Source organism: Sinohyriopsis cumingii, chromosome 5 (assembly GCF_028554795.1).
Source record: "Sinohyriopsis cumingii isolate HCF-2022 chromosome 5, ASM2855479v2, whole genome shotgun sequence".
Classification (NCBI taxonomy): domain Eukaryota; kingdom Metazoa; phylum Mollusca; class Bivalvia; order Unionida; family Unionidae; genus Sinohyriopsis; species Sinohyriopsis cumingii.
In genome coordinates, this window is record NC_142965.1 from 110,126,850 (window position 1) to 110,152,014 (window position 25,165).

Sequence of the window (25,165 nt, forward strand, 5' to 3'; positions counted from 1 at the left end):
GAATTAATTTTACATCTGCAATATGCCTATCTTGTAGATTTTGACTTTTATAAGCTACATCATGAGCATGACAAGCTCGATCAATAGCATTTATTGGTTCCTCGCCTGGTTTTGGTTGATCTTGATTATCGAGCCTGATATCAAGTCGAGTACCAGGACCGCAATAATTATATCCCGGTAGATGTTTTTCTCCGCTGTATTTAGCCCATGGAGCACCTGGAAACTTTGACATCAAATTAGCAATATCACCGCCGCGCTTATTAGGTAAAAACGAAAATTTCTTTCTACCGCATATAGAACATTTTCCACCGTACGCTATTTTTTTATTTTTTGTTGTAACTGTAGCTAAATCAATAGTTGGAGTTTTAACTTTACAGCGTAAGCAATATAAATTCATGTTATAATATATATGGATATAATTGATTTCTCAGCAACTCGGCAACGAGAGCCAGTTAAGCATCATCCTGCGCTACCGAACTCCATCAGAATGATTATCATAGGACCATCTGGATCGGGTAAGACGCAATTATTACTTAATCTGATAATGAGATGGTTGAAATGGGATAAGTTGTATTTAGTAGCACCATCCGTTGATGATCAACGATGTTATGATGTACTTAAAGATTTCAATGAAAACGCACGATTACTGGATGAAGATACTGATGTTATAGAGTTTATAACCGATATTGATGAAGCACCATCCGTAGATTCCATAGACGGATTTATTAATAATTTAGTTGTATACGACGATGTGATGCTAGATAAACAATCAAATCCAGCCAGAATATTTTCCCGAGGGAGACATAAAAATACAGACGTGATCTATGTTACTCAACGATATACACAAATACCAAAAGTGATCAGAGACAACTGCAACATTTTAGTTGTGTTTAATGGCGTAGACACACACACGTTGCGAAATATTCATCAAACTTGGTGTGGTGGTGACATGGATATAATTAAATTCAAAAATTTCTTCTCACGAGCGCAAGCTACCCCGCATGGATTTATAACAATAAATTTACATGATCCAAGAACAAGATATCGTGTGGGTATTGATAAAATATTTGGGTAACAGGGGTGATGATAAAATTAAATTGAATTAAATAGATATCATTAATATAATGAACAACTGTGCGTGGTTACGTCAAGGAACAACAGATAAATGCAACAAAAGGTGCCGTGGAGAATATTGCAAGAAACATAATTATCTTATAAAGAAAAACCCTCATGCTGGTCCACGAAGATGTGTTGGATGTAACAACGGCGTTAGAGGATTATATCAGATTTGTAAAAATTGCGGTGGAGATCGATATCGAAGTTTGATGATATATTATAAACACAGAAAGAACATAAATCCCAAAATAGAAAAACCACCATCAGAACTTGAATATTACTTGAAACATAGAACAAATTCCGAAGATTCAGATGAAGATGAAACAGATGAGGAAAAACGACAGCGAGAACGAGTTGAAAAATATTCATCAAACTTGGTATGGTGGTAAATTAATAGCAGCAGAGAGGGTACCTACCAACGTTGGTCGTCAAAAAAATAAACAAGAAATAAATAAACACGTAGAGTACTTTATTTTTTCAGCTACTATTTCGAACTGAGGTTTTATTAGCACAATCGGTCATTGCAAAAATAAACATCTCAAGGAAAGTTCATTTGTAAAATCTGGACCTTTCTACGAGATGATTTATTTGTTTGTTTTATTTATTTTGTCGGAATTCTATGGTCTGTTCACCCTCTCTGCTGCTCCTGTACAATATATGTATAGTCATTGATGCTGCCTTAACATTTTCTAATATCGACTCAACATAAAGCAGCAGTATGCTCTTGATAACATTATTCGTGTTTCTCCCTTTACTTAGATAAGGACGAGAGTTTCAGAAATTTTTTAATCTATTTTCTCTTATTTGTACCAAAAGCGTCATAGATATTTTGTCCGTTTATCAGTCCTTGAATCGTACTGTAATTGATTTCCGTCTGCACCAACTAACGAATAAGTTATAATCATACTAGATGACAGATTTGATACCCAAATGATTGTGAATGTTCGTATCTATGATACAGCTTCGGTGTGGAAGTAGTTTTGTTCGGGACAAACGTTTGAAGGACAGACAGTTGGAATGACATTCATCAAGCATTTTAAAACATATTCTTGCTTTGTGGCAAATAAACTGGCAAAGCAAAGGAAGGCGAAATTTGCTTTTCAGTAACATGCAAAGTTTTCTCAAAGGGGATCCTAGCACCAATGACAACAAACCAGATCCCAACTGTATAAATAAAATATTTTCCTTATACATTAGCATGGCATTATTAGTCATGTCATGTATCGTGCTTCAATTATTGCAATGCTATTTGAAATCGACGAATTCTCGAGAAGTATCAATATATGATCAAAAATGAAAAATGTTAGAAACAATAGTAGTCACGATTTGTAACACTGAATTGCCCATGCGAAACAATAGTAGTCACGATTTGTAACACTGAATTGCCCATGCGAAACAATAGTAGTCACGATTTGTAACACTGAATTGCCCATGCGAAACAATAGTAGTCACGATTTGTAACACTGAATTGCCCATGCAGATGAAAATTATTTATCAAGATAGCCACGATTTCGAGTAAGTTCTCAGAATTCTGAGATAATATATCAGTAGAAAGACAACAGGGAACAAAGTATTCAAATTTTTAAAAAAAGTGAATTCGTTCATACACTTCCTTGTCTCCAAATGACGTTCTTCAGTTTGAAATGTCTGCTACTTATTGGACATACTTTTGTCGTTACCACAGTAACATAATCAATTCATGGCAAGTGATTTGTATTAATAATGCCAAGAATAATATTGTACTCATTGTAAGAACTACATTGCAAATAAAAATATGTCCAAAATATTTTATGAACTTAAATGCTGAAAATAATGAAAACAGGCCTGGCCTGCTTAATAGAAACGTCGGATATTTACAATATGATGAGAAGCTTTCATGACCATTTCCCTCTTTTTCAGAACAGCTCAAAGATGCTGCTAGACAGAATAAACCAAACGGCCCAATCTCATGTAGGCTTCTCTCTCTCTCTCTCTCTCTCTCTCTCTCTCTGCGTGTATTCACAAAATAATTATTACTTCTAGACTACTATTTGAATATACAGACTAATTCACTTTGATTTCGAAATACTCTTTTGACTGTTCTTGGACATAATGTTTAAATTAACTACTAATTAGCGTGTTTTGTGCGATAATGGCAAATTCGACCTTTTTTTAATCTATTTTCTCATATTTGTACCTAAAGCGTCATAGATATTTTGTCCGTTTATCAGTCCTTGAATCGTATTATCGATAATTTAAATTCGACCTCATTTCGCTGTTCGTTCTTTTTTCAGCTGCAACGAAACCTGGATCAGCCAAGAAAGGTATATAATATAACATGATGATATAACATGATGAGAGCCTTGAAAAATCATCGAGCTGGCATATATATATATATATATATATATATATATATATATATATATATATATATATATGCATCGACCAAGCTTTCTGCAACCTGATTGGAGATAATCGGTCTCATTATACTGCTCTGTAATTTTTATACATCGTTAAGTTATGCGGATTGTGTTTGGTTCCCAGTTTCCAGGTCATTGTATGGGAATCTTTATCTATAACAACGCCTTACATCATAATAATAACAACACGAAGCCCCATTCTACCCACCTCCGTTATTTCCGATAAAATTTGCAAGTCGATGATTAAAAGCGCTCGATGTTAAACAAGGTACATTCTTGCTTAAGCAACAACAGCCAAATAATAAAATAAAAGATGACCATAGCAAATTCCGTAGATCACTGGCATGCTGGGCCGAAAAGAAGTGGGGGAGGAGGGCAGTAATATATAGCCCGGGGCCCAGACCTGTAATGTTAAAAAAGACAAATTTTGTTTGAACCAGAACTAGGAGAGGTCCGGGTGTTTCTTACTCCTGGGCTCTTGGTCGCTCTCTATCGCCCTGCTGTAATCACTCGCTCTAACACTCAACTATAATCAGGGCGGGTTTTAAACAATAGATGAGGGGGCCCCGCGTAGCCGAGTGGTCTAAAGCGCTCTCCGTTACGAATCACTGCCATCTCACCTCTGTCTACGTGGGTTCTAGTCTCCAATTCGACCAATGTACGTATGTGAGAAAGCTTGCCAGTAGCTTCTCGTTGGTCGGTGGTTCTTTCCGGGGTTTTCCCGGGTTCTTCCTCCACCATTAATACTGGGCGCCATGTATAGCCTATCGTGTGCTGAAAAATGGCGTTAAACCCTACAAAAAAACAACAACAACAACAACACAACAGACGAACTAGGCGACCGCCGTTTGATCACCAAAAATTACGGGACGCTGATTGAAGATAATCAGTCTCATTGTACTGCTCTGTACACTGTCAGATTATGCATGTATTATAATTAGATATGTAGACTAAATAATCAAATTAATAAATTATTAAGCCGAACGTGTATTCATAATAGTGAATATTTTAAAATAAGCAATGCCCACCCACCCCCGAGAAGAGGTGGGCAAGGTGGAAGGTTGTCCTAGGGCGAAAAATACCCCCTCACTGGCCCTGCTTTATTGCTATATGAGTCGACATTTGAATTCTTGCGCAGTGAAAAGGATAATGAAATAAACCTACGAACTACCGAAAACAATAAGCTTTTAAAATAAAATCCGCAGATATGATGACAAAAAGGAAGAAAAATGGACTTACAAGGATTAATTGATCACATATGTGTATTTATCGAAGCGTAAATTACCTAATCACTCAAAAAGTTAACAGTCCTGCAGACTTTATTTACTTCGTGAGTCAGGGATATCAGAAAGGTTGTTGGTGGTGTTATTGTTGTAGGGTTTTACGCCATTTTTCAGCACACAATAGGCTATACATCGCGACCAGTATTGATGGTGGGGGAAGAACCCGGGAAAACCCAGGAAAGAACCACCGACCCACGAGAAGCACTGGCAAGCTTTCTCTCGTACCCACATGGGCCGAATCCGAGACTCGAACCCACGCAGACAGGTGAGATGGCGGTGATCCGTAACGGAGAGCGCTTTAGACCACTCAGCCACTCGAGGACCACGAAGAAAGATAAGTGAGGTACAAAAATGTAGCTATATCTTTGCACACACACACACACATACACATGTGTGTGTGTGTGTGTGTGTGTGTGTGTGTGTGAATACGTTTATGAGAGTGAAATTGAAAGAAAATATAAAACTGAGCAAGTACAGTTGTAGGTAATACGCATATGTATTCTGAGATTCATTTCTTGATGTCATTTGTCTACGATGATGTCATATTGTATGAAGTGGTGTGTTCCCTTTTGCATTCAAGTCGACATAAACTAGGTCAACCCTTCAGCATGACATATACTATGATATCTGAAACACGTGACAACTAGCGAACAGTTCATTCCCGTTCACGATATACAGTGGGGTTTTGCAATAGGAAGTTATGTGTTTTTATGTTTTGTGTGCATGAGTTTGTTCTGCCTTCTAGTGGTCGAGAAAGGATGGGGGTGAGAAGGAGAGATGGAAGAGAGATGAATCCAGATTGAGAAAACTATCTTGAAATTGCTGGACTGAAAACTTCATAAATAAGTAGAATTGTCCTTACCGATAGAAACTGAAGAATGATTCTGGCTTCAGCAACACGATACATATGTTTAATTTACTATGTGTTTACATCACTACACATCATAAATTTCCTATGAAAAGACACAGCAAATTTGCATCTTTTATGCATATAAGTTTTCTGCCGCCGAAGTTGAGATTCAAACAAAGTAAATGATGTCTAAACAAAGCAAAAATAAGGGTAAAATACAACAAGGATGGTTGTGATATAATATGATTCAAAACAAGGAAAATTATCAATATTCTAATATTACAAACAAAGATTACAAGAAACAAATAAACTCTGTCTGATGCGAATAAAATAAACCTAAAATAAGGAAAAACAAACTAATAAATGAAGCTATATTTGGATGACCATTGAAGCTGACTATGGTGAAACTGACATCAAGTGAAACGATTCCCCACATACAAAGCAGATGTTAATAAATAAAAATGTAAAAGGAAACAATTTACAACAATGACACATTCAAACGTTCAACAAAATAAATGACGGCGGTTCTTGGAACACACCATTAAGCTGATTTATGAAACAAACATTACTTATGGAACACGAGTGAGAACGTAATATCCTCTTTAGTATTTGTGCAATTAACAACAGTACATGCAAATATGTAAAATCACTTTGGGGGTTTAACGTTAGTTTCTCATAGCATTTAAAAATCCCACCTAAGTTCAGTATAAAATGCGACAAAGTTCTGAGCTGTGTATGCTTAAAAACAATTAGGGATACACTGGAAAGCTTTTTTTGAAGGTTCGTATGTACAATACAATGGACTATATCATATGTTATCTTTTACCGTTAAAAATTATTGTTATACGGTTTTATTGATTTGCAATATGATTTTGGTGATCGTTTTTCATTTGCGGTATATTGCACATAATAGCTTATCAATAAAGAAAATATTGTAACGATTTGCACTAAGAAGAACGATGTGTACAGCTGTTGTCAGTCATAGCAATATTTAGTAATTCAAAAGTCTTGTGTGTATCGATTTGTATATTTTATACTGGTATTCGTATTCATTAAATATTCCATTGTCGGTCTTCACTTGATTATGTTGATATCCGCTTTGGTTTTGTTTGTTTAATACATAGTGCAACATAATATTTAAAACGTGCATTTTTGTGTTAAATTTTATCTTATGTATATCGTAGAACACACCAAAACAGACAGAAGCGCAAAAGGTAAGCCTCAAAGCATATCCATTGTCTTGTCTTGACTAATATTATCCATATTTCTAATGATTCTTTTTATAAGAATTATCAGGCATTTTTTAAGTTTTTAAAATTATAATCCAAAATCTGAATTCTAAATGAATTCATATATACAAGTAAAAGATCGCATATAGTGTTCCGAAACAAACCGATGCATAAACAGAGTAAACAAATCTATATGACGGACATATGCCACTGTGATAATATTATTTACGTTTTAGATCAGATATGTTTGCGCTACAATAATGACACTTCATGAACTCTAAATCTGATGTTTACTAGGGATGAATAAATTACCTTATTCGACATAAATGGGCAAAAATATGAGGATACCAAAATTTGTCCTTTTGAATCTGCTTTAAAAACAACCATTTTTGCCATTTGATTAAAGCTTGTGTTGTTAAAAAAAAACGTATTAAGAGGTAAGAGTTTCTACAGTTTGTTTGCTTTGGTTTTGTGGGGTTTAACATAATTTCTCAGGAGGGTATTCATGGAAGCCAGAATTTTTCCGGGAGGGTGATGACCTTTAGAAGGTACAGAAAAATCTACCGGCAAACGGGAATCTATTGGCAAACATTCTCAAATCCCTGACTTTTGTCAGGATTGGGACTCGAACTCACACGGTCCGAGAGAGATGCATGAGTGATCGGTAAAGGCGAGAACTTTAAATCACCCTGCCACCGGGACTTCCTTCTATAATTAGAAAAACACTTCTCGATGAATATCATACTTTGTTGTTTCTCATTATGTTTTAAATCCTTGAAACTATAAATAAAGACCATGACAGGTTTTCTAATGCACTCGATGCCTAATTAGATTACCTGCCATACCTCTTACAAACAAATGTTCGATATTTCTTACTGTCGACGTTATTTACTTCAGTTATGTACATAATATTATTTGTGCTCTTTCAAGGTCGAAGAACTGTTGATGGATCTGGTACAAGTAAGTCTAATAAATATTTTGATCATTCAGAAATCATATGATGATGCCAAGATTGCTCAACATAGTTTAATCTTATTGCTCAGTCGGCTACGCTCTGAATGGAACCACTAATAGGTATTTTGCTGATGTTGCTGCGCATGCCCTGTATGAGCCTTTGTCAGTCATGACGTACATTTAAAAGTACCAGTAGACGAAAACAAAACGATTGCATTACATAAAACTTCATTATAGATCAATTACTGGTAATCTTTTTTTACTCTCTCGATCTTTGAGTAATCCCGTTGTCCGGTCTTTATTTTCATTTCGTATAATGTGTACTCTGTTTCAGATTATATCTTAATATGCGGAAAAGAACGCTTTATCACGTAGTTAATACATCTTAAGTTCATCGTGCAAGTGTTAAGCTACGGTCGTATGACCGATTTAATAAACTCCATACAACATTGCCATTTAGATGTCTTTATAATCCATATATTTACAATATCTGTTAAGTCAAATTAATAATCTGGTATACATTTATTTTAAACATGTAAATCATGACGGGCACACCCCTTGTTCATAATAACTATATTAACGTATCTTCTTATAAACAGTAACCAATCGTTCAACGCTGAGGAAAGTGTCAAGTAGTCGTGAAAGGGAGAGTGGAAAGGAGACAAATACAGTCAGTGAGTAATTTGCCCATTACATTAGTCATATATTGAAATAAATTTGTATTTACATAAGGGGCAATGAAGAACAAATGAAGTTATCCACTGTTTGTCCTCTAATTATGATTTTTTAAGTTTTACATCCAACATTCGTATTCATTTTATATGACGTTTGATTAGCAATGCCATAAGCTGTCTTTCCTTTCGTAGATTATCTGCAAAGATTGGATTCATTTCATTAAATTCATTTTCAAGGACTAGATTAAATCAAGATGAAGATGTTACCTTTCACATTTTTATGCACAAAACGCACAAAATTCTCGCCCTAGGATTTCATATCTTCGTTGTTGCTAAAGCTTAAGAAACTCTAATTCATATATATATATATATATATATATATATATATATATATATATATATATATATATATATATATATATATATATCGTCATGTTAATAAACACTACCTATGTGTTAAACTTTGGAGTGCAGCTTCCTGATAGTTTATTCAGAACAAGCGGTTACATTTTTATTAGTTTTTGCACGTGTCGTTCGAAATTATTGGTTTGGTTGTTGTATGTGTTAATGTTTTTATTGCTGTCATAGAATCCATCATTAAGCCACCCATACCGAGGTCAGGGATTATAAGACGCTTGCAAACGTTGAAAACTCTTCAGCAGATTGAATACGAGAAAAAGGTTATAGACGAGTTCCTCATTAAGACGGATAACGTTATAAAAATGGTTAAAGATGGTCTGCATGTAGGAAAACAAGAAGTGGAGGATTTAAACCAGATACTACACAGAATAGAACATTCAAAATCTGCCATGGAACAAAGAGCACATGAAGACGTAAAGAAAGAAGAGGAGGGACAAAGTAAATGTGAGAAAGGTGACAAAGTTGAGAAGGAACTGAAATCTCAAGAAGAAGGAATCAAATGTGATGATAGGGAGATAAAGAATAAGGATACACTGACGGGAAATAACGATGCGGATAAAGACAACAGAGAGGGAGAAGAAAGAAAATTAGAGGTAGAAATACAACGTAAGGAAGAATGGAACACGGAAGAAGAGAAACATAATAAATTGAGGCAAAAGGAAGCAGAACTAGTCAGGCTTGAAAAGGTAACAGATTTAAGCAGCGGACAACATGACCACAGAAAAAGACAGGACGAGATAAGAATGATGGTGGATGGTGATAGCATCAAGAAGAAGGAAGAAGAAGAAGAAAGAATTAAACGTGAGAGAGAAGCGGAAGAAGAAAGGATAAGACTGGAGAAGGAGGCAGAGAAAACTCGACTCCGACAAGAACGTGAAGAAGAAGAGAAAAGACTCCAACAGGAAAGAGAAGAAGAGAGAAGACTTAAACAATTACGGGATGAGGAAGAGAGAAGACGTCAGCTTGAAAGAGAAGAGGAAGAAAGCAGACTGAAAATGGAAAAGGATTTAGAGGAGAAAAAAATGGAAGAGGAAAGGAATAAAACAAAGAAAGAAGAAGAAAGAAAACGAAAAAGGGAGGCTATTTTAGCAAAGATTAATGTTGAAAGAAAACACTGGAAGGAGAAGATGTAAGTACCCGCTCACATCCTGAATAATTATTGCTGGGGTTGAACTGTTATGTGTTAGAATGAAAACCAATTTTATTAAACGTGTGTGCAGATAATTGAACATGTTCACCTTTTCATCGGCACAAATGTGTTTTTGATCTACATTTACAAATATCATAACAATTACATCAGCGAAAAGCCACGATATTAGTGGTCCTTCGAACAGTGATGTCTTCGTCAAAGTTCACAATTTGTGTTGCATTAGTAGCAACGCAATATGCACAATGCAGAAATGGTAGTTTATTGTAGATTCCCCGAAACCATTGTCCATGCTCTGATCCTACTAACAGTGCTTCGCTTGGGCGTTATCATCATCATATCGATTATTCACTTTTTATTTTAGTTCATAGGTAGAAAGTAGATTTGTAAAAGATTCTTATATTATTTCCCCGTGATTTGATGTTAGCTGTATTCATATCAAATGCCGATATTCAAATTTAAGCTTACATGATGGTATGGAAGATGCAGAAATGTCAGAGCGAACTCAGTTTACACTCATACGAGGCCCGGACGAGCTATTGAAGTCAAGCTCCCTGAAAAGTTCCGTATCTAATGAAGCTCAGGTAGGAAGCAGCGGTTCTCCGTTTGAATTACAAGAAAGGATGGCGAGTCAGTTTGTGGAAATAAAGACCGACGAGAGGATCGAGGTGAGAATATAGCTAACGGAGTATTGCATTTATTATTTTCAGGAGACAAAAAATAACCGAAGTAGATAACTTCAATTTATATTGATTTTCATGGATAAACATGCATATCTAAGAATTGGTAGTGTCTCTAGCAGAACCATGCCATTATTTAGGTATCCCTATTAAAATATTTTATCTGCATCAAATAATCTTAAAGACTATGTATTTGCAGGTGAAACTGTTACTCATTATATATGCGCATCCTTATAGTTTAATTAAAGGAACCATTTGCACAATTATACTAATTCCATTCATAGCTGATTAGCATATCAATAATTAGCCATGTATGCAATTTTATTTACATTTACATTGCTCATTATGTAGATTGAACAATGGATTAATTCACACACATACGTAATGTTTTATCCACCATTTTCTATCATGTAATAAAAAAAATGATATCTAGAAAAGAAAACTTTCAATATTGAAGTTGACAAACTAAGAGCTACATTATATATTTGAATATTTTATCGCTAGTTTTGACGATATGGATATAATTTAAATCATAAACACATAAAGCAAAGAAAAATTTCAGTGTGGAGCACAGGTTTTTCTTGAAGCAGTAAAGATCCACAACGACTCCACAACTGTTGTAAAAGTATCCGTAGATGGCGAACCATGGGAGGAAAGACCAGTTTTGCATCTTACTGTAACAACTGGTGACCGACAGGTATAAGACTTTTATTTCTCAAAAGGGATAGCAATTTCCACTTGTGGATAATATTTACTAATTAATTTGAAATTTCATACAATTATAGAGCTGAATACAAGTTAACTGTTTAAGATACACTAATGGCCTATAATGGAAGTATTTCAATTAGTCTTTATGTTAAAACGAGTCGTAACAATAGTAACAGAAAGCTTAATGAAGGACTCACGGTACTAATTCATTTCCCATAGTAAACCTATACAAACACCATGATATTAAAAATTCCATAACTTAGAATTTTTGAGTGCTCATAATCAAACCTATTTTTATCAGTATAGATGAAACCCGGATGTCACCTTCTGTGTAGAGAAAAGGATATGAGCCGCGGCATTTTCTGGATCTGTATGTGTTTGAAACATGTGCTTTCAGTTCCACACCAAAGAGTCAGGTGCTAATTTTAGTAATGAATTTTCCAAACTCAGGACTCTTAAAGGACTGAAATTCCGTCAAAAACATAATGTCTCTATATTTCACTTACAATTATGATAAGCTCTCAAAAGATACATTTTACTACAACATAACTTACATTATTAACCAATACTGATCAGCCTAACCCATATATATCATATTTTTTGTTCACCCATCTCCAGGCTGGTTCCCAATTTTCCATAACATTAGTACCGTGTGTCCTGAAGGTCTTCAAGGGGTAAAAAGGGACAACACTAAAGAAGTTCTTTCCCATCGTTGTTTTTTCCCTAGTTACAAGGCGAACAAAATATGTTCCCTAATTTCTGTTCACCTTGGGGGTGTTCGTTTTTAGTGTGCATAATAATGAAGATATATACTTTGTCTGGCATTTTATTCATCGCAACTTCAAATGTACTTCATTTGCTGAATTTGGATAAAAAAATTGAAACATAAGATTTAAATCAATTTCTAAATATAAAATAATATAAATGACGTAACTGGAACATTGAATCGAGAAATATATAGATGATTTTATGACACTTTTAATATTTTTTAAAACAAATACATGAATTTAATACAAATGCACGTGTACTTACAACATGATGTCTTTTCCAGTTGATATTATTCACACATGATCATATACTTCCTCCCTCAAAAAATGCATCAATATATAAGCACTAACTTAATTTATGTGGAACATTTACATTTTAACGTTTATGTTCACATCTGTTATAGGCGACTTTAGTTCTCATATCATAACATACGCTCATTAATAGTTTTTATCATATTGTTCACATAAGAATGCAACTGAGCTTGCGCAAAATTCGGCAATCTTTACATTTAATCGTATCTCTAGACGAGTACAAGAGAGGAATACTTCTGTAGTGCAGAACATGCTCAGTTAGTTATGCTTGGAGAACTGAACTCCCGTGAATACCCATGCTTGTCAGAATGGCTTGTATTTATGTAATAATAGGGTTCAGAGAGATTGAGATAAAATGTATTTTTATTCTGCTTGTTCAACACAATAATACAAATATTATTTTTTAAATTAGGTTATTAACAATTAGTTACTCATCTTTGTAGACAAAACATCTGGTTGGAGCAGAATTTACTGATTTCCAAAATCTCTCTATGGTTGTTGCGGCACGGAACAAGACCGAAAATGTCTTAGTAAAGGACAAAGAAATCACAATAAAAAGCAAAGTTGATAGCAATATAAGGGTGACGATTCCGGCCAAAGCTTTCGATGAAGCTGAGACCAACGTAAGACTAAGTGTAAGTATATTCAGATCTTAGTATTGAATAGTGAATGATATCTATATCGTTCAATTTGTTTCCAGCAAACATTTTCAAGCAATGCTCATTTCACAAAACCATGGCTGTTCTTTACTACGCCCAAATATGTTTTGAAATATATATCGTAGACGAAAAAATAAGGATGTTTTTAAATGAAAGATCGCACTGCTGCAAATATATAACGTGTCCAAATATTTTTAAATAGTCACTTACTCTTACACTTGAGGCACCTGGAGAACCCTTGAAACTCATCTAATGTTTTATATGATCTTAAGGAAACTTGCACATTTGCGCACATAATGCAATATAGAATAAAACACTACCTATCGTAGCCTCTGTACGTCTGTTAAAGTGTCTATCTCTGAAACTCACATGCGACCTACTATCTTAATCTATTTAAACGCTTTGTCAACAACTAAGACACATGCGATATGAATTTACGTGCTTGAAAATACTTATCTTTATCTAGACCTATGCCTGTAATGGCAGACTACTACTATTCTTTACTACTTTTTAGTTGAGGAAACTAATTCTCATGTATTCTGGTATTCTCAATAAGACTCAGATATGACAACTATTAACACACATTGTTTGAAATTAGAACTAAGGCAATTTTAAAAGTAGTCTTTTTGTTATTGACTTGTTAAACTCAGTAATGAGACCTAAATGGGAAATAGTAGTTGTTCTATGTTATATTCCTTGAAAAAGCTCTGACAGTATCCCATTTCCACTATTATGGTATTTATTTCGTAAAGCAGGAGCATTATCCATGACAAAAGTATAATTGTGTCCAAGATTACGCCCTGTATTTGTGCATCTATCTTCCGTTTTCATAGTTTGGTAAACAAGAAAAAAATTTATCAGCAAGTCAACAGCAGTTTAAACTTTTATAACTGCATTCGTCCCAGAACTAATTTGCTAAGATCTCCTTCACGATCATCATACAACAAAGATCAATATAAATAGCACAGGTCTTGCTGTTGTTGCTGCTTATTTTATATCTTTTCTGGATAATCTTATGTTGTGGACCAAAACATATCATTGCCTGCACTCAGTGATGGGTAAAACTAACTGCTTTTAATAAATTGTGTTCCGGTAGTTGTCTTGAATCTCTTTGGGTCTAGGACCATTTGTGTAGGTAGATGCGTTAATAGATTGAATAAATATGGTCTTTAATCGACACCGGGGCCATGGGGGTATGTGATTTCTGAAATTACTTTACCAATCCATATAGCTAATTATTATCTGACGGTATACAGCTGAATGTGCCAAGGTGACTTGTGGTCCTTCTTTTAAGACCGTAATAAGAATGCATGACGAAAAATGAGCAGGAAAGTGCCACAACTTATTTAAACGATAAACTATCTGTAGATCTTTAAAGTTCCTACCCGTGCTCCTTTGTGTTATTTCTGATGCACATTTCCTGGAAATAGTTCCACAACTGTTCATTGAGAAACGAAAGCAATTTGTGTTACCCTGTTACTGCAGTTGTAAGACCTACCCTGCCAAAAATCCGAAAGATGTGAGATGTGGTTTAGCCCTGCATAGCGGATTCTAAGATCTATAAATAACTGTCCTAAACACTTTTTTTGTAAATTCACTGTAAAATTGTAGTATCATCTATTTCACGTATAAATATTTCATTTGATAATTCCATGTAGGCTCAAGTGGATAATTAAGGGCTTCTAAACTTATCGACATAGACGTGTGGATTTCAGATGACGAAAGTTTGATGATGATGATTTTGATGATGGTGATGATGATGATACTATTTTCAGTACTTAAGATTTGTGAAGCTTTATAATGTAAAACATCGTATATCGACAATCTGTAAACAAATATATTCACTTCTTTCAGGTACATAAAATGCTCGATACAGACCTCGATAAAGCAAGGACTTTACATCAAGGATGTCATAACATAATTTCCATAAGCCCCATCGTGTCTCTCAACTGCCAAAATAAATGCATGAAATGTTTGAAATTCAGATTTGCAAAATTAGGTAAATACTGAGAATTGTTCTCATTTAATTATTTATGTATTATATATATATATATATATATATATATATATATATATATATATATATATATATATATATATATATATATATATATATATATATATATATATATATGGGTTGCTAAATATATCATTTACTAAATCGTTTCTGTTTGCTTTTGAGGTTACCAGGATAAAAATGAATGATCCTCTTAAACATTCAGTATGCAGACTTCTTATTGACACACTGGAAATGTTTGGAGAGGACATTACTTTATGTTTGAAGAAAGACGGACTCCACATACAAGTTTTAACACGTTCTTGAATGATGATGATTTTCTATTGCATTGTCGAAATTGAGTGACTATCTCACTACAACCCATGAATACATTTTATCAATGGCACTCTGGTATAATAAATATATCAAGATAAATGATGATACATTCTTTGTGAAGAGATGATGTGAAAGTCTGTATTCCGTATTAGTGACATAATTAAGGAATATGGTTTGTTCCTGATATGCAACGAGTTCATACAAAACGTTAATATTAATATTACTTCTGTAGCATTCATACAAAACGTTAATATTAATATTACTTCTGTAGCATTCATACAAAACGTTAATATTAATATTACTTCTGTAGCATTCATACAAAACGTTAATATTAATATTACTTCTGTAGCATTCATACGAAACTTTAATACTAATATTACTCCTGTAGCATTCCTGGAGTTCTTGACGCGTGTACCAGTAACTTGGAAAGACACTATAAGAAAACCTATGGAAAGAGAATCACCATTATACGAAAATATAAAACATCTTAGAAAGCATGACAAAACTGCTAAATCATTTTATATATTCGATGCGACGAAAAGGTAAAGACTTCCAGTTGAAAGGAATTAAATAGAATTCTATTTTAAATAAGAACTACTTTCTTGATAATGCGAAATCTATATTTTCCTTCCCTCCTTTACTATTGAGGCTATATGACCTCAGAGTTTTCAATAGAAAGTTTTCCACAGAATTCTTCATATTAAGTATTGGTTGTTTAACATTAAAATCTCTGAATCGTGTACTTCTTGTAATGAAGTTAAAGAGAATCTGCTTCACTCAGTTTTTGGATGTCGTTTTAAGAAAACAGTTTTAATAAATTTTAGGTCATTTCTTTTTGACAAATATCATATTGAGTTAGATTTAACAGAAAATACCATATTATTTGGATTTAGAAATGCACCAGAAATAGAGATCATTAATGTATGCTTGATTCGGATGTAAATATATCCTTGTAAAGTTAAGAATTGCATTTCACGTTTGTGGCTCGCGTAGAACATATCTTAATTGCATGAATTTTATATACATATGCCAGATTATGTAAATGAAAAGGTGTCGCAAAAGACGATTTGTGAAGGGCAATTCAAACAAGAAATATCAAATGCGCATGTTTGTGGGTTTCAGGTTTATATATTACTTCGTAAAAAGCGATAGATTAAATAACACGTCGTGCCTTTACCACTTTGTAGCAGGGGATATGAACAAAACAAAACAGATTGGTGTAGTGTGGTGCGAGGGAGAAAAGTGGGAAATTGCTGGCGAGTCGAATGAAATTGTGACCAAAGTGAACCATAACGACTACTGGTGAGTCAATCGTTGATATACAATCACTACCTTGCACGGATTATCAAAACAAAAAGCACTTTATTATTATCTCATTGTATGTATTACCTATATGCAATCTCCTGCTGATCGCATTTCATTCTGGATCATGTTCTAAATGTAAATAATGATCGTTATCGTACTATGGTGTAATCTGCATTTCATTGTATCACCATATACAAGGCATGCGTACATCTTATTGAACCCTATTTTTGTCTGTCTGTATTTTACACCCTCTCTATGTGTGCGAGTTCGTTACTTTTCGCATTTAATTTTAATAAAATCATATTACGACTTTTTACTGTATATTCGTCTTTCTGTCTTTGTCTCTGTGTCCCTCTCCCTTTCTCTCTCTCTCCAGTGTATGTCTGTCTGTCTCTATAGATATTGATAATGCGGCGCAAATGCAAAAAGGGGGATACATCTTACGTAAATGAAAAAAGGGAAAATATTTTTGTAAACTATGTATATTCTGCTCGGCCTTCAGACAAACATAGCTTGATAGCAAAAATCGAAATTTTAACTTACTTAGTTGGATTAAGGTGATTTTCGCTCCAATGGAGCGTGCTATTTAATTACTCGGGGGGGGGGGGGGAGGAGAGCCACATCCTCCAGGCTTTTATGTGATCATGGAACACTTATTAATTAGGCCGTCAGATCGAGGTACTATTTAGTTCCTAGCGATCGGGATGTATGGCCGAGGTGAGTGGGATTGGACCCAGCAAGATTCATTGCTTAGGTTGCATTGCTTTGCTGATTGAGACGAGTGGGATTGGACCCAACGCGCACTCGTGTATATTGCTATGTTCGCGTGCACTGCACGCGTGATGTTTGATGTCCGGTCGTGGCAGAGGAGGAAGAGGCTTATGGATCGAGAGGCGGTTCATGGCACAGTTTTAGCGTTTATAAGCTCTAAAAGTGTCGTCCTGCATAATTTGGAGGATAACTCTGTGCTGTTTTAGAGTAGGTTAAAGATAGATACCCAGGTTGACAGCCATGGGTTTTGATGTTGCCACCTTGTGTAGCGGGCCCTGATGGTCTTGGGTATTTGAGACCACCTTGGTTGGTATTGGTTTTAGGGTCTTAGTATTCTAATAGTGATGTTTTTTCGTTGCAGCTTTGTGCTGCTGGATCTGATAGTCTTTGGGTTTTAGACCACCTTATGCGTGTTAAGTTGGGGTAGTACTTCCTAATGCATAGTCTTTGTTTTGCAGCCTTCTGCTGCGGGATCTGATGGTCTTTGGAGTTTAGACCACCTTATATATTGTTAATTTGGGGTCATTTGTTCCTAAATCTGATTGAGTGTGGACGGTCCTGATGGTCTGGGTTCAAGGCCACCTTATACGATCTGATTTTTGGGTCCTGTCGGTATTTGTTTATGGCTATCACCTGGGTCTGAGCGAGTGGATTCGTAGAGGTGTTAATTTTCATGCCAGATTGTTAAGGTGTTGTTTAAGAGTATTTGTTTTAACGATCGCGTCTAACACAAAGAGAACCAACATCTCTCTCTCTCTCTCTCATAAGATAATTTAACCGTATACAGATTATTATTGGAATAATAAGATAGCATGAATCACCTGAAATATTGTAATATGTTTCTGTTTGTTCATTCTTGTATAAGCAACATTAAGTTACGGTACACACATTGCACGAATGGGAAATGAAAGAGTTTTGATTGCAGATAAAACCTATGCTATTTCACATCATAACACCATTCCATTTATCTATCTGTCTTGCTCAATAGCTGTTTCCTGATAAGGACTGCCAAGGATGCAAACTCGCAAAACATACTGACTGCAGCTCAGCAGTTGTTCCTTCACTGTACGGAAACGCTTTCGCAGATATTGTGTGTTCAGAAAACTACCGATCCCTCCACACTGCGGGTTGAGTGTGTGCCTATTGAAAAGGTATCAGAGCGATTAGCAGAGCTGGGACAGAAAGGATACTCGTTGAATCCTAACGTCAGCCAAGAATTATGCGTAAAGGATGGGGAAAATATAGCAATCAAGTGCACTGACAACATCAAACTGGATCCGCAACTGAATGGAGAGGTTAGAACGTTTAGCAAAATCATTCGAATACGGTAATATGTAAATGATCTTTCTTCCAAATTCATGCATAGAAATGATTCAGAAATAGCAAGGATGATAGTACATTTGTGACATTGATATTTTCAGGTTTGTTTTATATTTTGGTTGTGTTCAGTCAGAGTAAAACGTTCATATTTGAAGCAATAAATAAAAAGCTGAAATATAGAAATTGTTTCCACTGAAGTATTCGCAAATTGAATTAACTTATTTGTGCTGGTTGTGAAAATATGGTAAAACATATCTTTCTGATCTTAATACTATATTTGTTCCAAAAAAAGATTAGACTAATCGATCTTTGGATTCTAAAATAGACAAATGCTGGAAGAGCCTGTCTTTGTTAGTTATTAAAGTTTTCATATCAGCTCACAAATGCTAATTATTCCAGCTGAAACAAAATGGTTGAAAAATGTTAATACGAACACAGTTGGCTGATATATGGGGCATCGATACTTCCGTATGTATTGTACTCAATATCACTTGCTATAACGTTTTGTTTTCTTTCATATTGTTCAAAGGTTGTGCTGACCTTTAAAACATACATGAACACAGCATCTACCGACGTTAGAATTCGTCCTAAAGATCAATCCAGTCAAGCCAGTCAGGACGATTACACTGGTGATCTAGTATTTACCGTTCTGAGCAGAAATGAAAACAATACCAGACTAAGTGGTGCTATTGTTTTGAAGATACCTAAGGTAACTTATTCTTCGATTGGAAAGTGACACGCTATTCTTAGAAGAAGTGTCTCATGTCACTCTGTTACGGGCATTATATTATTTAAAAGAATTGAAATAAGTTCTGTGTAAAGATAAAGTAAACACACTAATTGATTTTATGAGAGTTTTATTTTTTCAGCAGACGTTGCGCCGTTCAAAATAAATAAATAAATAAATAACAAGTAGCTGGTAGGTTTGTGGACAGACGGGACATGTAGGTGTATTTTCATTTTTATGTTGTTCAAAAGAGTTTATATTTTATCTTTCTGAGAGGGTAACCACAGATGGATGGAGACTATTTTTTCTTTAGAGTAAATGCTATCTACTAGATTATATGCATGTAACATTTTGCTTCAGAAGCTGTCCCTGACCACCAAAACACTTGATTCAGAAGCAAAGGAAGAGAGCAAACCAGCACAAAGGAAGCAAGAGACAAAGCGAGAAAAGAAGCATGAAAAAGAGACAGCTGATAAATCCGAACAGAAGGCAGATGAAAATCCGACTAACACGGTGGAGGAGAAGGGTGCTGAAGAAAAGTAAAGTGCCAGATGATCTAAATGAAAATCATATCATTTATGAAACCTACGTAATGCAGATTGTATAAGCTGAGTGAATTTCGTTAAATCTGTAGCTTCATATGTAACTGTACCGAATTACACGTTATCTTATATAACCATGTTTTGAAAAGCAGTAGTAGGAAACATTCCAAGTATTAGGCTTGATATGGCAGCTATGCCAATACCTGTGTGAGTGTATTTCTGTATTAATACTGGAAAACTAAATCAGTCTAATACTACTGCATTGTGGGAAATAAAGTTATTATATAGCATCATTTTCCATTTTTCTGTGTCCTTTTACATTTTCAACATCGACAAATGTATCAATTTTAAATGATCAGCCGCAATGTTTAATCTAAAAAAGTTTTATGTCCCTTCAGCGACTATATTTTATGGATGTTGATATATCTAAATGTTTTTGAACCGAGAAATGCGCCGATAACGTTACAAGACATAATCTGCTATGGGCCGAGTAGTCCCAGAACCCTATCAAGTCATCTTTAAAAAGATATGTATATCTTAGTAACATTCTTTTGACTGATTCGGTTTGTTTATATTGCTGGACCGAGTAAATATAAGCAAAGTAGTCCAAACACACAAACTGATACAGTGATCTTGAGTCTATCATCAGAATAAAACGGGAGTCTGTCTCTCCTAGATATAGTGAAGATGACCACTAATCATTTTCAGGATCAAGTATCAAGGAAACATACATATATACATACATACATACATACATACATACATTTGTAGTAATCGTCAGAAAGGAGATTAATGACATTTACGAGCGTAGCATGCTTTAAATCAACCTAATTTAGAAACGTCAACATTAATGTAGTGAGAGAACTGCTGTAAAGCCATCAGGGAACCAAACAACCTGATTTCAGATAGATTTAGCAGTCAATATTTGATTTAATGGTCTTTGGTTGGTTAACACCCCATCGCAATTGGGGTTATGACCAACTGGTGTTAGATAGGTGTATTTTCGTTAGTCATTAATTAAAACGCCGTTCGTTGAGCAAAATGTGGCCGTATGAGGAAGCACTCGAATGGGATACAGATTTTACAAAGCTCGGTCAGACTGATATTGTTTTATTTATTTAACAATAACACGAAATTGAGGCTATTCATGAAATAAAGAAAATTTTTCTAACACGAAAACATAAACCTACTTGTATGATCAAGATATACAATTCTAGGAAACACACCATTCTTCTACCGCTTAACAACTTAAAAATCCCATTGCAACGATTATAACGCACGCTACTCGGGTAGTAACAAAAGCTCACGTCATTTACAAAGCCGCTGTTGTCCAAAAATTTCCATATTATGTATATCAATATTAAGGAGCACAGATAGCTTCTATTTTATAACATCGATTGTATCCATGGACACAGCCTGAAATTCTTGAAATAACAATAACCGACACAATAGAAAACTATAGCTTAGAAGACACCGCATGCATTATGGGAATAGAGGACAGCTAAATCATGGCTGGCAATATATTCAAGGATCTTGGTACGTTTGTAGCATTGAATTAACTCTAATTATCTAGAATTATTTTTTCTTTCATGAAATTGCAAGTCACATTTTACCGGGATAAACCAATAATTTAGTTTCAGGGCCTTGTTTTCATAACGCTTTCTCAGAAGGTAATTACATATAAATTGGAATCTGTAGCATGTCTTGTTACAATACTAATGTAGCTGTTTAAAGACGGGTATGTTTTATAATTCATTCATGATCATAAATCAAGTCTGATATATTGTCTAGTTTTAAAATATAATTTGAGGATCTTCGCTATCACTGGATTGTTTCCTACTCATCTTGTTACGGTTACGTCTATCATCTCTCTTTATATCTGTATAATCATTCATTCAGCTTAACCATGTGTTAATCTGTCTCGTCTCTTTTTTAATAGCCAATGTATTTACTTTATCAATCGTTGGATCGATTTAACGTCCTTATTTGCGTAACAAACTTCACTTGTGAGACCATCCAGAAATTCAGACTTTGGGTAGAATACCCTTTATATACGGATAAGTATGCCGAGGCAGATTGTTCTCGATGTCACTGTACGTACAATGTGTATATTAGATTTACGTATTTAAACTATACATTTATTTTGTTTCGTTTTAGTGTTAATACAAGTATTGGTTTAAAATCTTTTGAATTATAGCCTTACAGGAAGTGGATGACTGAAATACTGTCACGTGTCACAATGATTATGAAATGATTAGTCTTTTCAGTGGTGTACTTTACTACAAAACACCGAGGAAATTATTAATAGGAAAAGGTTGATGATTTCAGTACATAGCATTCTCCTTTTTAGATACATACATACATTCATACATACATACATACATACATACATACATACATACATACATACATACATACATACATACAAGCATACATACATACATAAATACATACATACAAGCATGCATACATACATACATACATACATACATACATACATGCATGCATGAATGCACGCACGCATACACACATACACACACATGCATGCATGCATACATACATACATACATACAAACAGACATACATACATACATACATGAATGCACGCACCCACGTACGCACGCACACAAACACGCACGCACGCACGCAAGCACGCTTCATACATACATACATGCATGCATGCATGCATGCATGCATGCATGCATACATACATACATACATACATACATACATGCATGTATGTGTACACTATGGGGATCAGTCTCAATACCAACTACGGGCCACTACAGGGAATATTTCTGTCCAAATATGGACATTGATATTAGTTTCAATGACATCGTCTTGAAATAATAGAACACAATTTTTCCAGGTTAGAAAGGAAAGATCACGGGGTCTCCAGAATTTAACAATCACTATTTATATTTCATTCCGACTTAACCGCTTCATATGGCCTAGTGGTTAGACAGTCCGCCCGGGATGCGGGAGGTCATTGGTTCGAACCCCGGGCGAGTCACACCAAAGACTTCTAAAAATGGTACGAACAGCTTCCTCGCTAGGTGTACAGCGTTAACAGGTTAGTGTTAGGACTGCTCGGCCTGTGTCAGGATAATGTGGCCGAGTGGGACATCATGCTACACGTCTGCGGCATGATGTTCCAGTGCTAGACTTCACTTTAAACTGCCACACTATAGACATCGTAGCGATATGACTGGAAAATTGTTAAAGCTACGTTACAAATCTAAATCACACACACACACACACACACACACACACCGGCTTATCAATACATATTCTATATCACGAACACATATTCTGACCGACGAACAAATGTTCTCGCCGACAAACACATTATAACTGAAGAACGCAGATTTTAACTGACCAACGCATATTCTGAATGATCAAAACCTATTCTGACAAACAAACACATATTTTGACAATGTCCTGGCAAGCAATGATGAAGTTAGCCAAGAGCAGCTTGAGAGGGTGATCCAACCAAATGGCGGACGGAGGGGGTGAAAAAATGACATATAAAAATACATCGAACCGTTGGAATGACCAACACATGTTAACATAAACTATATGTGGCACATCATGATGTTTATTTATGCGCGATAAAATGTGAATATTGTTGTTACTAAAAAATTAACAGCCAATCAAAGTTAAGCAAATGATCCGACCAAATGGAATTGTTATATGTTTGGTTGATCATTATACTATTATTAAAAGTCTAATTAGACGAAAGCCTAATTAGAGAAATACTATTACGTATATTAAAGAAAAATAATCATATAGCATGGGACGATGAGACGAAGCTAGATTACTACAACAAAAGTATCAAAACCTCACCGGGAACAAAATCATATTTCCAAAATTAAAAACAGATTAAAATTTCATAAAAAATTTCACCGGTTCACTAGAAGCATCACATGATGAGTTTACAAGGTTATCTTGCGATTGAGCTAGAGCACATCACCAAATCAGATTTTGACAGATTACCAGGCGACAGAAAACAAATACTATTTGAGTTACAGCTGCATGATTTTATCAAACAAGCAAAGAACGAATTTATCAACGATGGTGCGTCCCATTTTTTTTTTCTCCAACATTTATGACTGATGGCGGTGGAACATGTATTGATTCCACAATGGACGACAAATAAACATATGCTTTCGTTAATAATCTTGTTGATGACAGCAAGTACATCTTCGGAATAAAATTTATTGCTGAATATGTTTGTGAAGATAGTCGGATTATTCGTGATAAATTCGACTCTGTTAAGGCATCACAGCAAACATAACAATGTCATCATAGTAGATAAAAGTATAAAGCAGATATTTTCATCGCAATTGACGAACCATGCTACAGTTTATGCACTTTATAGTTTGAATGAACCAACCATAGCTGCTCTTGCTCCGATGGAAACCGGCTCGCTAAATTGCGTGGCTGAACGTGTCAGGGAACATTTTAAAAACTCGAGACGAGGAAACAGATTGATAAAATCAAGAAAAATAAAATTAAATAAATGGGAAAACTCTTTTTATAACGGAGACAAAATAAATGATGTGGCTATTTTAGAAAAAAATGTTAAAGATTCGAATAATTTAAAAAACAATTACCAATGAGATTTTTTGTACATATTTGGTAAATACTGTAGTAAGGGTGCTCCAATTACTTTACACGATCATAATTCACATGTGCAGACCAACTCGGTGACAAAATTTCCAAAGGAGAGAATAATACGACAATATGACGGGCATATCTACGAAGAAATCTACAGCATTAGTAAGCGTGACTCTGCATCAGTCTGGCTATTTCACGGAGATGACTCTGAGTCTGACGAATCAACATTTGATCAGTTTCATCTGTCGGCTGGGGTTCATTATCGGAAGGAATAACTCCAACAAGATATGAAACAAATGTTGGTAAAATATAACATAAATAACGACGATTTACTAGTTGACTGTTATATA

General features: G+C 35.0%; 1 protein-coding gene across 2 annotated transcripts in view; it reads left to right on the forward strand.

The window, feature by feature from the left end:
- The window catches only part of LOC149799976 (uncharacterized), a 38,965-nt gene extending 18,477 nt beyond the window's left edge, over window positions 1-20,488 (forward strand). The window contains exons 2-15 of one of the 2 annotated variants that reach the window (XM_089959502.1): window positions 3,016-3,066; window positions 3,390-3,419; window positions 6,833-6,862; window positions 7,808-7,837; window positions 8,431-8,505; window positions 9,094-10,054; window positions 10,536-10,740; window positions 11,315-11,449; window positions 12,983-13,174; window positions 15,053-15,197; window positions 16,718-16,832; window positions 18,595-18,901; window positions 19,456-19,635; window positions 20,014-20,488. In XM_089959502.1, the coding sequence (XP_089815628.1) occupies window positions 3,016-3,066; window positions 3,390-3,419; window positions 6,833-6,862; window positions 7,808-7,837; window positions 8,431-8,505; window positions 9,094-10,054; window positions 10,536-10,740; window positions 11,315-11,449; window positions 12,983-13,174; window positions 15,053-15,197; window positions 16,718-16,832; window positions 18,595-18,901; window positions 19,456-19,635; window positions 20,014-20,196 (2,639 nt within the window). In that variant the 3' untranslated portion in view covers window positions 20,197-20,488. The remainder of the gene's footprint in view (window positions 1-3,015; window positions 3,067-3,389; window positions 3,420-6,832; window positions 6,863-7,807; window positions 7,838-8,430; window positions 8,506-9,093; window positions 10,055-10,535; window positions 10,741-11,314; window positions 11,450-12,982; window positions 13,175-15,052; window positions 15,198-16,717; window positions 16,833-18,594; window positions 18,902-19,455; window positions 19,636-20,013) is intronic. The other variant, XM_089959503.1, reaches the window with a different exon arrangement.
- The last annotated feature ends 4,677 nt before the right edge of the window (window positions 20,489-25,165 follow it).